The 12,452-nt window shown below is 44.9% G+C and overlaps 1 protein-coding gene across 5 annotated transcripts in view; it reads left to right on the plus strand.

Moving 5' to 3' along the window:
- Positions 1 to 10,371, plus strand: part of Cep152 (centrosomal protein 152) — a 60,203-nt gene extending 49,832 nt beyond the window's left edge. For 3 of the 5 annotated variants that reach the window (XM_029474501.2, XM_085834502.1, XM_085834503.1), the window contains 6 exons: positions 1,563 to 1,727; positions 3,774 to 3,870; positions 4,536 to 4,639; positions 6,755 to 6,911; positions 7,196 to 7,308; positions 9,114 to 10,371. In XM_029474501.2, the coding sequence (XP_029330361.1) occupies positions 1,563 to 1,727; positions 3,774 to 3,870; positions 4,536 to 4,639; positions 6,755 to 6,911; positions 7,196 to 7,308; positions 9,114 to 10,111 (1,634 nt within the window). In that variant the 3' untranslated portion in view covers positions 10,112 to 10,371. The remainder of the gene's footprint in view (positions 1 to 1,562; positions 1,728 to 3,773; positions 3,871 to 4,535; positions 4,640 to 6,754; positions 6,912 to 7,195; positions 7,309 to 9,113) is intronic. The other 2 variants (XM_085834500.1, XM_085834501.1) reach the window with 2 other exon arrangements.
- The last annotated feature ends 2,081 nt before the right edge of the window (positions 10,372 to 12,452 follow it).

Raw genomic sequence — 12,452 nt, forward strand, 5'->3', positions numbered from 1 at the left:
GGGTGTGGTACATTACATACATTGTGATATTTTATATCTACATGCCTCAGTTTGTGTTTTCTAAGAATAGGGATTTCCTCTTCCATACTCTTTTTTTTTTTTTTAATGCAAAACGCAAGAGGGATTTATTGTTTCCATGCATTGGGGTCATCCCAGACCCAAAGGAGAGGCAGCAACCCCTAGCAGCCTGTTTGGCCAGTTTTTATATGGTTTCCAGGGGCGGAATAGAGCATCAGCACCTAAGCACAATATGATTGGTGGAGCAGTGCACCCTTTAAACTGATTGGTCTTTAGGGAATGAGGTAGTAGGGGCTTACTCAGCATCTCCCTTCTGGCCTATGTGCTCTCTGACCTGTCTCTTCTAGGAGGGGATGGGTCCAGTGGAATTTTGGAAAACTCTAAAGGTCTGAGCTGACCTCTTCATTCCCTCTTTTCTTTGTGCAAGTTTCAATCCTGAAGCTATTGCTGGTGTTCTGATAGCTCATACTCCTGGTCTTCTGTATCTAGTTCTCTGTATCTTCTGCTTTAAGAGCATTAGCTGTACTGTACCTATGCATTCCTTAACAAAAGCGACCAAGCAGTTCAAAATGTAGGGGCCAAAAGTCAACAATAGCAGGAGAGCAGTTAGGGATCTTAACAAGGTGGATATGAGGGTGGTTAACCAAGGGAGGAGTTAAACCAGGACTCGAACCAGCCCTGGCTCTGTTCACTTTCTCTCTTCTGCTTGGCTAGCCCTTGTCTTACCTGGGCCATTGACTCTTTAACAACCCCGGAATGGTCTATATAAAAGCAGTACTCCTCAGCTAAGGCAGCACGTAGCCTGCAAGGAGCACGTTGAGGACCGTGCACACAGACTCTCATTAAAGCGTTCTCGTAGGTGTGCTGCTCACTGCTGACTCTTGCCTCAGTCCTCAGTCTCTTTACTGTACTCTTTGCAAAATGATAATTTTTCCAACTCCAAACATGTCTCTGTATTTACCAGTCTTTGCTTACTGGACCACCCATCCCACTACTTATCTATCTACCCATCTGTGTCTTTATTTGTATGATCCACAGATTTTTATTGGTCAATACCTTGCTTACAAATCACTAGTGTATTTAATTGCTGCTTAAATTGCCCAGATTCCTCTAGGGAGACCCTTCAGATTATTACCTCTGTCCTTGTTCTATGCTCATAATTTTTGGTTCTTTTCTTACTTTCTGGCTTAGCAAGATGTTTCTGTTTTATTTTGTATATACCACGTTCTATTTTTGAGGTTTGCCATTTCTTGAAAAGTTCTAGTTCTCTTTATTAAGATCTGGGCATTAGGCTCTAATTTTAAACTGGATGCTATTATCGAGTTTTGTGTGTCAAACGTTAAGCTTTATGGAGGCTAAGAAACCATCCAGCAAATCGTGGAACTGGAGCTAGACCCCTCCTCTTTCCTGAGTACTGCTCTTGCAATTATGCTGTGGCCTTTGTTGTGTGTTCTGCCATCTGGATTCCTTTTTTCTTGCTTGCCCTTAACCCAAACAGTTTTATAAAAAGGTCTTGTATCATTTAATTTTTTTTTATTTTACAGATAAAAAGATGTGTGAGATTAAAGGTTTATGCTGTGGACACTGCTTTCAAGAACTTGCAAAGGAAAAGCGAGAGTGTCAGGATCTGAGAAGGCAACTGGAGAAGTGCCGTAGGCACCTTCAGCATTCAGAAAGGACACACAAGGCCACAGTGGAGAAACTTGGAGGTTAGCTTGTCAGGCTCACTGCCACTGTAGGAGGCTGGCGAATCCTGGCTGAAAAGTTCAGATGGAGTGTTTTGTTGATATGGGCACCAGTTCATTTTTGGGGTCAATATAGTCCAGTGTTGATCTGTATTTACTAATTGAATTAAGACATGGAAGGCCTAAGTTTGTGTCAGATAGTGCTGTGGGCCCTGGAAATTGAGCTTTGCTCTGGGAGGTGGAACAAGCATAAAAAAAGCGTGTGGTCTGGGCCAGCTTATATCCAGTCTACTTGAGCATGCTGTCAGGGTTATCTGCTACCGTGGCCCATCGCCTGTCTGAGCTGTTGGCTTTACACGTTCCTCCATCTTCCTCTTCACCGCTAGCCTTCGCCTGTTCTCTTGAGTCTACGTTTGAAATGTTCCCAGTTGTCTTCTTTGCCTCTGGCCCATCACTCTGGTCGTGTGGACTTGACCCTGCTTGTTCCTCCTTGGTCTGACTTTCCTGCTTTAGGATTAACTCACAAAATGCTGTTCCTGCAAAATCCTCTTTGGTTTTCCCAACTGCAAGAAGTGGGCACAGCTGTGTGGTCCTGTGTTTCTGCTTGGCTTTCTCTTCTCTCTACTGCCTTTTTTTATTCTACTTGCCGGAGGCCATCCAAACTCTTTCTTGAAGATATGGGCTATGCCTCATCTTATTTATCTTCAGAGTCATAGTACCCACAATATACTACACAGTAAATGTTTGAATTAATAATAATAATAATAATAATAATAAACCCAAAACCTGAATACCAGGGTCTCAAACACTTTATTGTTGGACCCCTGCTCAGTAACTGTAATTCATGTACAGTAATCTTAATACTGTATACTGCGATCACGAAATAGCTATTTATTTATTTATTTATTTATTTATTTATTTAGAAACAGAATCTCATTATATAGTCCTGGCTAGCCTGGAACTGGTTTGTAGGCTAAGTTAGCCTTGGCTTCACAGAGATCCGCCTCCTTCAGCCCCTGAGCTCTGAGATGGAAGCCATCAGTCACCACACCTGGTATAAAGTAGTCAGTTTGCACCAGGGCTTTTGAAGCCTATATTTTGAATAATTCACAGGCTCCAGGGAAAGTGGTGCTTCTTGGAAAACCACTGGCTGAGGAAAGGGCCAGGGCCAGAACTTAAGTAAGGCATTTGATAATTGTAGCTACATGTATAAATCTACTTGTCTATCAGTCTGTTATGTGAAATCTGCAGGTCTGCTTGTTTGTTTTAAGTTCCTTTTTGATAGCATTTACTGGAAAGTAACAGGGCAGGTGTGAAATGGCTTGTGTCTTAGTTCCTAGAGTCTGCTGGTGGGTGGCTTTGCTCAGTTACTGAGCATTGATATTGCCAGGTCTCGAAGAGGTCTTATGTGCTTGTTGTTTTACCCATGGTGTAATCTAAAAGGTACCTAACACTGTCCTCATTTTACACGTGGGACAAACTCAGGCTCAGAAAGAGGAGTTTGCTCAGGCTCGTCCCACTCGTGCTTAAGTACCCGCACGGCACGCTTCATAGCCCCTAGGCTCTTGTCAGCCTCCCCTGAACACCTTACACTATTTTTTTAAAAATGATACCTACTTTAGATTATTTTCTTTTTATTTTATATTGAGGTTCTTGCTCAAAAATGGTTTATATGGACATAAACTCTAAGCTAGGAGCCAAGCATATGTAGAATTAGGAAACCCAGTGGGGAATGCAGCTCAGTGGTAGAGCTCTTGCATGTCCTGTGCAATGCTGAGTTTTAGCCATTGTACTGCAACAAACAAACAAACAAACAAACAAAGCAGACCCGTTCTGGAGAGCTTCCAGTTAGCTGGGAAGCTCGCACATGCACACCAGACAGCTAGACGTGAGGTTCAGGATGTGGACAGTGGAGATGAAGATGAAACAGGTTTTAGATGCTCAGAAAACCGTGTAAAGGGAAGGGTGAGTCTGCCTGAGGAGTGAGAGCTGGGAAGGAGGCATCCCCTCTGAAGCACCTGCGTGGGAACTGGAGGAAGGTGGCAGACTAATGCTAACTTTCTGTTGCAGAGGAGAACAGCAGGGTGGTTGAAGAATTAATAGAGGAGAACCATGACATGAAGAATAAACTGGAGACACTGAGGGCCCTTTGCAGAACGCCACCACGGTAAATGCGTGGGTCATGCAAGCCTTAATAGTAGGAGAAATGTCACCCTTAATAGTTGTTATTCTACTTAAAATATAGTCACAGGAAAGGCTGATATTGTTCTGTTGTTGTATGTCACTTAGGCTATATATATATATATATATATATGATGTGTACGATGTTAAAAAAAAATGGGATTTGGGGGTTATTATAACCTTCACTAGCATGATTAGAGAAACATTTCCCTGTGTTCCTAGGAGCCTCCTACAATGTGCCCTTCAGTAGCTCTGTATATTTTCATCATGTGGATTTGCAAATATTTACTGAGGCAGTCATAATGTTGATTTCCTTTGTGTTGTTTTTGAGACAAGACTTAATGTCTCACAAGGCTAGCCTCAAATGTAGCTCAAGATTACCTTGTTTCAGCCTCAGTCCAGTGAGTGCTGGGATTATCCGTGTGTGCTATCATACTTGGTTTCTGGGGATGGAGCCCAGGGCTTCGTGAGTGCTAAGTGAGCACCCTCCTAACAGCTTCCTCCCTGGCGTTCCTCTGACTTGACATAACAGAACCGTGGCAGCTCCCTTGTGTGAAGTCCTGGGACAGCTCGGTGGTCTTATAGATTATAAATTCCAAGTGAAGCTGTCTACTCATAGCTTCTGTGGTCTACCATCCTGTGTGTTATTAGGTCACTGTCTGCAGGAGCCGCTGAGAGTGCTGGGCCGCCATGCAGTGGGCAGGCCTTGGAAGAACTCCGCGGGCAGTACATTAAAGCTGTGAGAAAAATTAAACGTAAGTCTGAAGAGATCCTCAGGATCCTTGCTGGCGCCGGCCTTTACGCTGTCGTGGAGTGGAAACTCGGGGTTTGCCTTTTTCTTCAGCCTTAGCAGAGATTGTTAATGCCACCTCAAATTACACAGTAATGGATTAATTTACCTAACTGACACAAGCAGGTTAGGATGTTTTTTTTTTTTTTTAAAAAAAACATTTATTTTCATTTTATGTATCTCTCTATGTGTATCTGTGTGTATCTGTGGACGCAAAAGATGGAGTCATCCTCTGGCTCTAGAGTTTGAGATGGTTATGGGCCACTGTGTGGGTGCTGGGAACAGAAGCCTGCACCCTTGGAAGAGCAGCCAGTGCTCTTAGCCATCTCTCTAGCTCCCACGAGTAGTTACTTTTATATTGTTGATTATCACTTTTTAGTTTTTGTTTAGACATTAGAATCAAACTCTCTTAAAATGTAATGTCCTTACAGCATAAGTAAATTGTAGTAGAGAACATGCTACATGAAGACTGGGGTATGCTGAGAGGCAGAACTTCTGCATCCTGTGCGGAGGGAGGGATGGAGCCAGGGAAGCGGGGAGGAGGTGGCACCTGAGTCAGATCAGCAGTACCTTCTACTGTAGGCTCAGGAGCTGGGAAGAGGAATCCAGTCAGTGTCATTTTTCCTTATTTCAAACAGCTGTGAATTTGCCAGGGCTTTGCCAGTTCTGTCCACCTTGTAAGAGCATCTCTGGGGTGTCTCCAGAGTAAACACTCCTGTGTTCTAACTGTAAAAGTGCATGACACTGGTGTTCTCATACAGTAGTCAGGGCTTACGTACAGAAACACACTTTCCTCCTAAAATTGCTTTCATTTTTAACAAGAGGCAGGAGAGGTCTCAGATTGTTTCTGCGGTGTTGCGTTTTCGAGTTGCTTGTAGATGTGAAAGGCCTGCGAGCTCTGTTTCTCAGTTGTCCTTTGTCCCAGCAAAGGGTGTAGTCAAAATAAACCAAGATTCTTTTCTGTTTTCTTTCTTTTTTTGTTAGTTAATGAATTAACTTTACATCCCAACCACAGTGTCCCCTCCCTCCTTTCCTCCCAGTCCTTCCTCCCCCTCCCCATTCCCCATCTACTCCTGTTTCTCTTCAGAAAAGAGGGGACCTCCCGTGAGTATCAACCAGCCAGCCTTGGCATATCCAGTTGCAGTATGACCAGGCACATCTTCTCCTGTTGAGGTTATACAAGGCAGCCCAGTAGGAGGAAAGGGTCCCAAAGTCAGGCAAGAGTCAGAGACATCCCCTGCTCGTGCTAACAAACCACTTACAAGCTTCCAGTGAAACCAAGCAGCCTTCGTCCTGACACAATAGGCATGGCATGCCTTAGTTATCTTTTAGAAGCTAAAATAAAGGCCATGTGGCAACCTCATTTTCATTTTCCCGTCTCAAGGAAGGAAAAGTGGAAGTGGACCCCAGTTAGCATTTGCACATATAACATGGAATTTTCAGATGCTTGCTGGCATTGACAGGCAGTTCCTGTGTGAGCTGGCATTCCTAGAATGTAGTCATAGATTTAGTTTTTAAGTTAGCTTTAACCGGAAGTAGTACAAATGGAAGCCATGTTGATGAAGAGAGAGGTACAGATGGTGGTTTTCGGTGAGTTTCCGAAAGGAGCGTGATTCCTCCCACTTTGCGGGACATCTTGTACCCCCCCCCCCCCCCCCCCGTGAGGGGATCACTGTCCATTAGTGCTGCTGAGCGCTGGCTAAGGATAGACTAGAGCCTTTCAGGCACAAGCATAGGTCTTCGCCCTTTCCCGTGTCACCTCTCTGCTCTCCTTCTGGGTATTTCTTTTCTCTTACCTGAGTCATGAGGAACAATAGAACACGTGCTTTCTGCTCGCTGCGTTCTTCTCTTCCCTGAGCCTTTTAGAATATGACAAAAGACATTGTTTTTCTTCCCCTGTGCAGCTGTCACCGTCTTAGGTTCCAAACTGCCATTGTGAAGTGTTCCATTCTAAAGAACATGAAACGTACAACGTTTAAACTATGCTTTCTTCACCTTATCTGCCAGAAGACTGGTCTGAAATTTGCCCTGCTGTCTTCGGAGAAACGGAAAATTGTGGGATTTTTTTCACCCCCTGCAGGTGACATGCTTCGATACATTCAGGAGAGCAAGGAAAGAGCTGCAGAGATGGTAAAAGCGGAAGTGTTGCGGGAACGGCAGGAAACTGCCCGGAAGATGCGCAATTATTACCTGAGTTGCCTTCAGCAGATCTTGCAGGATAATGGAAAGGAGGAGGGGTGAGTTCAGTGCACCCCGAGAGCCCCGACTGCACCAGGATGGTCATTTCCATATCCACAGAACTAGCTGTTTATATGATCAGTGCACCCCGTGAGTCCCAATTGCACCAGGACGGTGTGCTGTCATTTCTGTATCCACAGAACTGTTTATGTGATCATAAGAGAAGCTTAGGCTGGGCTTCTCTCACTATTGGCAGAGCTAGTAGGAAACAGTCCCAGGGCTGAGGAGTCTCGTGTTTTCTCATTTAAACTGTTTTAATTTTATATCCTGGAATTACCCACAGAGCTGAGAAAAAGATTATGAGTGCTGCTAGCAAACTCGCTACAATGGCGGAGTTGCTGGGGACGATTGCGGAGTCAGACTACAGAGTCAGGTGTGCCCAAGCAGGCCGCTCAGGTGAGTTCTCGGTCCACTTTATTTGGCTACCTGATGGTCTCTGTATAACACGGTTATGGCCATCCCAGGAAATGATGGACAGGTTTATAAATAATGACGGGTGAGAAAAGGCAAAATTATAACTGGGTTTTGACCAGAAACTTAGGAAACCTCTGAAATCAGAAAGGTAGCATTTGAGGAAATAGGGAACCTCGCCTCCAAACTATCCAGGTCAGAGCAACAGCAGGCCTATTTCACATGCGGAGCATGTGTCCCAGGAGAAGCAGTGGCTCATGGGTGTCTGTGGGTGATGAGCCGGCCGTGCAGAACAGCGCTGAGGTGGAGGCAGATTTTATTCCCTCCCCTCCTTTCCAGTTCCTTCCCCTCCCTTCTCCCCCCCCCCCATCTCCCTCCCCTTCCTTCCCACTCTGTTTCTTTTTTTCCTTCTGTAGTGTTGGGCTGAGTGGAAACAGGGCAGTGTTTTGAGTACCTGGACATCAGGGATGCACTGTTAGCCTCTGTACCCAGGGCATCAGCTGTCAGGTCTTTGTGCTTCCTTGCAACATATCTGTTCCCCTCTAGTCGTGCAGCACAGACCAACACTGCATTGAAGATATCTAAGAGATATCAAGAATCACTATATAGTTAAAGAACAGTGCCACCATGCAAGAAAGACCACAGAAGAAAGCTAAGAGAATATGAACTTAAGGCAAAAGAATACTCAAACAACAGAACCTGAAGATGTTCAGAAGTATAGTGAATATTCTTAGAAATGTGTAAACTTTAGGAACACCAACAAAGAAGTAGAAATGAATATATAACGTCCAAACTATCAGAAGAAATCTTTTCAAGAAAAAAATTTTAGTCTAATAAAATAAAAAAAGAAAACGAAAAAGCTAGAAAACACACATAGACATATAAAAAGTAGATTGCAATATCAGCAAGCACTGAATGGGGTAAGGCACTTCCCGTTTTTACAAGAACTCAGAAACCCTCAGTAATAGAGAATGATAATAAGCAGATGGAATAGGGCTATCGACTATAAAGGTAAATACAGAAGTGGACCATGGAGACTGTACATTAAAGGGGCAGGTCTCTCATGAGACTATAGCACAGCTTAGAGTCTGAAAAATAAACGCTGGTGGAAATGTAAGGAGAAACTGCTAAATTCTTAATTGGACACACTTAACATGTCTGTATGGAATTCAGCTTTAACCTTCTGGGCTCCTGGAAGCAGGGATTGTTCGGGCACCTGAAACCTTTCTCATAGAATCACAAGCGTTACTTGTGTAAGTTTTGGATTGGTGCACTTTAGGGACAAAAGGGCAGTGGCATGTAACAAGAAAGCAGTCTTCCTGTTTGGGGGCAAGGTCGTGAAAATCACATTTCCAGTAGAACCAGCTCCTGTCTGTCAACTCAGGGTTATAGGATCACTACTCTGAGACACAAGTCTTCAAACTTCACCCTGTGGCTGGTTTTCCTCTGATCTGGTTCAGGACACTGAACCAGAAACTTCGTGCTTGACCATCAGACTTGGAGCAATGTTGCACTGCAGTCAGCTCTTGAAGTGTAGAACCCACTAAGAAAGTTGATGGAAGAGCTGTGACTCCAGCTTGTGTCAAGATGACATAAACTAACATTTCAGCCACAAACCCACCATTTCTATGCATATGAATAAAGGAATATTTTAACTTGTTATTTACTTTTATTTTTACATTGATGCATTTTCTTTGATAATGCACAAAATTATAAATACATTGTTCCCTTTAGAGCATTAATTTCCCCTTAATTCTTGTGCTCCTAACTTTATGTTCCTTTGCACATAGTAGCACTTCCTTTGGCTTCAGAGATGCTGACGGGCACTGAAAGATCAGAAAGGAGTGGTGTGAATCACAATATCCCACATTACGTTGAAAGCAAACCAAACAGTGGAAAGACCCTCCCCAGGAGTGTATGTGAGCAGCTGCCTGGGAGGAAGTCTGCGCCCAGGTCACAGAGGCGGTTAGAGGAATCGAAGCACAGAGAGATGAGACCCATGGCTTCCACAGCTCTGCCTTCAGACTGTCACTGTGGGGATGCGAGTTGCAGGCACTCAGGCATCTTGGCAAAGGATGTTGCTCCTGTGTTTGTTCCATGCCAGGGGGAAGGAGGCTTTGATTTGCACGAGAAGAGAGATGCACTTGGAGCTGGCTCTGAGTCGCTGCTCTATTCAGCTGCTCACTCCTTCCTTGGAGGTGTTGAAAAGAACTCTTCTCCTAGATTCATCTCAGAGTCCAGGCACACAACCCTGAGAGGTCCCAGCGAAATGCCAAGGTTAAAGGCATTGATGTGTGGTTCTCTAACAGAAACTGAGAGTATTGCATCTGAGAAGAGTCAGGGATTGGGCTCTCAGGACTCTCCAGTGAAGGATGGCGTGGGGCCCAGCAGCTCTCCAGCCTGGCCTTCTGACAGTACTTTATCCTGTGGCAGTCCTGCAGTGCTGTTTCTTGGGGATGGGTCACAAAGGACTCAGGAGATGCTGGGGGACTCTGTTCAGTGGAAACAGTTCTCAGCAACCAGTTGTCTTCCAGATGCCCAGAAAAGTAATATGGTTTGTCGGAGTAGTCACACTCTAGATCTGCCCAAAGAAACCCTGCATTCCCAGCAAGGGAAGGCGGATGCAACTCTGGGACTCTCATCTCCACAGAGCACCGATATGTTAAAGACAGATCTCAGGAGACTCAGTGGCACAGGACCATCTTCATTGTGTCAGAAGCCTTTGATAAAGTTAACTGCTCCGATGCCCAGCCAACAGGATAGTGGCTTTGACAGCCCGCTTGAGTAATTATTTGCCTTATTTCAGAATAGTCATTAATTACTATTTAAACGGGAATCTGGATGGGAATACTTGATGCTAACAAACCATTGTGAGGTCTGCCTGCCAGTTCTCATGTATTTGATACCCTTGTATCTGAGTAAAGTATTCTCAGTTACTTGAGGCCCTTGCGCTGCCTTAATGTTGGAGGCCTGAGTGACGTGCTGTGTGCTCTGCTTCTGTGTGCTGCTTCATTCAGTTACTCAGCCCTCTACCTTTATATTTATATGCTGACTTATTTTTGAGTGTTAAAATACTTAATAAAATTGTGCATAATCTGAAGATTTGTCATGACTTATTTTGTAGTTTATAATCTAGAAATGGTATGTTGACATCATGTTTGAAATCGACACAAAAAAACAAAAACACACTACCCTTTGATTACTTGTGTGTTTGACCAGCCAGATGCAGTGTTTAAGCTCAACTCATAAATATCAATATGTTGTATATTACTTTTTTTTTTTTTTTTTTTTTTGGTTTTTCAAGACAGGATTTCTCTGTATAGCCCTGGCTGTCCTGGAACTTACTTTGTAGACCAGGCTGGCCTAGAACTCAGAAATCTGTCTTCCTCTGCCTCCTGAGTGCTGGGATTAAAGGCGTGTGCCACCACACCCGGCAATTTACTTTTCATTAATTTTCCTTGTGACTTGTTTTTGATTGGTGAGTTGTTTGGAAATGTCACTTTATTTTCAAGAATTTGGGGTCCCCTGCACCCCTGCCCCCACACACCTATAGTAGTTTTCCCTATTTTCCGTTGTTTTTGGAGAGTTCCAGCTCTTCTCTACAGACATGTTTTATGGCGTGTGGTGGACTGTCTTCACCTGACAGGAGTGTATCTTCTGGTCACTGAGAGCTTTCGACATGCATGAGGCCTCTGGTCGATGCCAAGCCTGCTGTGGCTGGGCTCTGGGGGCCTTTTGTTCTGTTGGGCATGGGAGCTAGGGGGCTGCAGAGAGGGATCAGTGCTTTAGAGGGTTCACAGCACCCACATATGAGTTGCTCACAACCAACTCCAGGGGCCCAAAGCTACCTTCTGGCCTCTGCAGATATGCACACACAGACATACAGATACATATATTGATCTTCTCCCATTGTGAGATACCCTTTGAGTTTACTATCTGTCTCAAGTTCCCATTCACTGTAATGATGGTAGCCACGTCAGCTCTTCTATGATGATTGTTTGCTTGCTGTGTCTTCTGCTGTTTTCCTTTTATCCCATTTTTATCCTTTAATTTAATGAGGACTCTGGAAGCTTATCACTGGAAGCTGCTTTTATTTATCCACACATGTCCCCTCTTCCTCTCAATTCCCTTTCCTTTTATTCCCTCCTTCCCCCCCTCTCTCCTTCCTTCTCTCCTTTCCTTTCCTCCCTCCCTCCTCCTCCTCTCCTTCCTTTCCTCCCTCCTTCTCTCTCTCTTTCCCTCCCTCCTTCTTTCCTCCTTCCCTCCCTCCTTCCTTCCCTCTCTCCCTCCCTCCTTCCCTCTCTCCCTCCTTCTCTCCTTTCCTTCCCTTTCTCCCCCCTTCTCTCCTTTCCTTCCCTCCCTCCTCTCCTTCCCTTTCCTCCTTCCCTTTCCTCCCTCCCTCCCTCCTTCCCTCTTCTCCCTCCCTCCTTCCCTCCTTTCCTTCCCTCCTTCTCTCCCTCCCTTTTTCCCTCCTTCTCTCCCTCTTTCCCTCCCTCCTTCTCTCCCTTCTTCCCTCTCTCCCTCCCTCCTTCCCTCCTTTCCTTCCTTCCCTCCCTCCTTCTCTCCCTCCCTCTCTCCCTCCTACTCTCCCTTTCCCTCCCTCCTTCTCTACCTCCCTCCTTCCCTCCCTCCCTCTTTCCCTCCCTCCTTCTCTCCCTCCCTCTCTCCCTCCCTCCTTCCCTCCTTTCCTTCCCTCCCTCTCTCTCTCCCTCCTCTCCTTTCCTTCCCTCCCTCCTTCCCTCCCTCCTTCCCACTTTTCCTTTCTTCCCTTTTTAGACAGTGCATATATACTGTTGGGTGTAGGTCTCATCCTGGAGCATTGACAATCAACCAAGTGCCACACCCTAAACTAACTCCTCTCCCAGCAGCTATCAAATGCTAATAGCTCCTTGACTAGGGGTAGGACTTCCCACCTTACCCCCACTCCCCAATACTAGGATCATTTCATTCATTTCATTTCATTTCATTTCATTTGGTCTGGCTTGAGCCTATGCAAGACTTGTCCGTGCTGTCACAATTCAAATGTGGCTGGTTACTCTCCTCAGAAGTGCTTGGTTAGTCCAGTAACATTCGAATCACTCTTGAAGCAGTGAGCATATCCTACCAGATATAAAATGTGATATTAAAAC

The sequence above is a fragment of the Mus caroli genome, unplaced genomic scaffold, assembly GCF_978045245.1.
Source record: "Mus caroli unplaced genomic scaffold, Mus_caroli_1 scaffold_2, whole genome shotgun sequence".
In the NCBI taxonomy this organism is placed as follows: domain Eukaryota; kingdom Metazoa; phylum Chordata; class Mammalia; order Rodentia; family Muridae; genus Mus; species Mus caroli.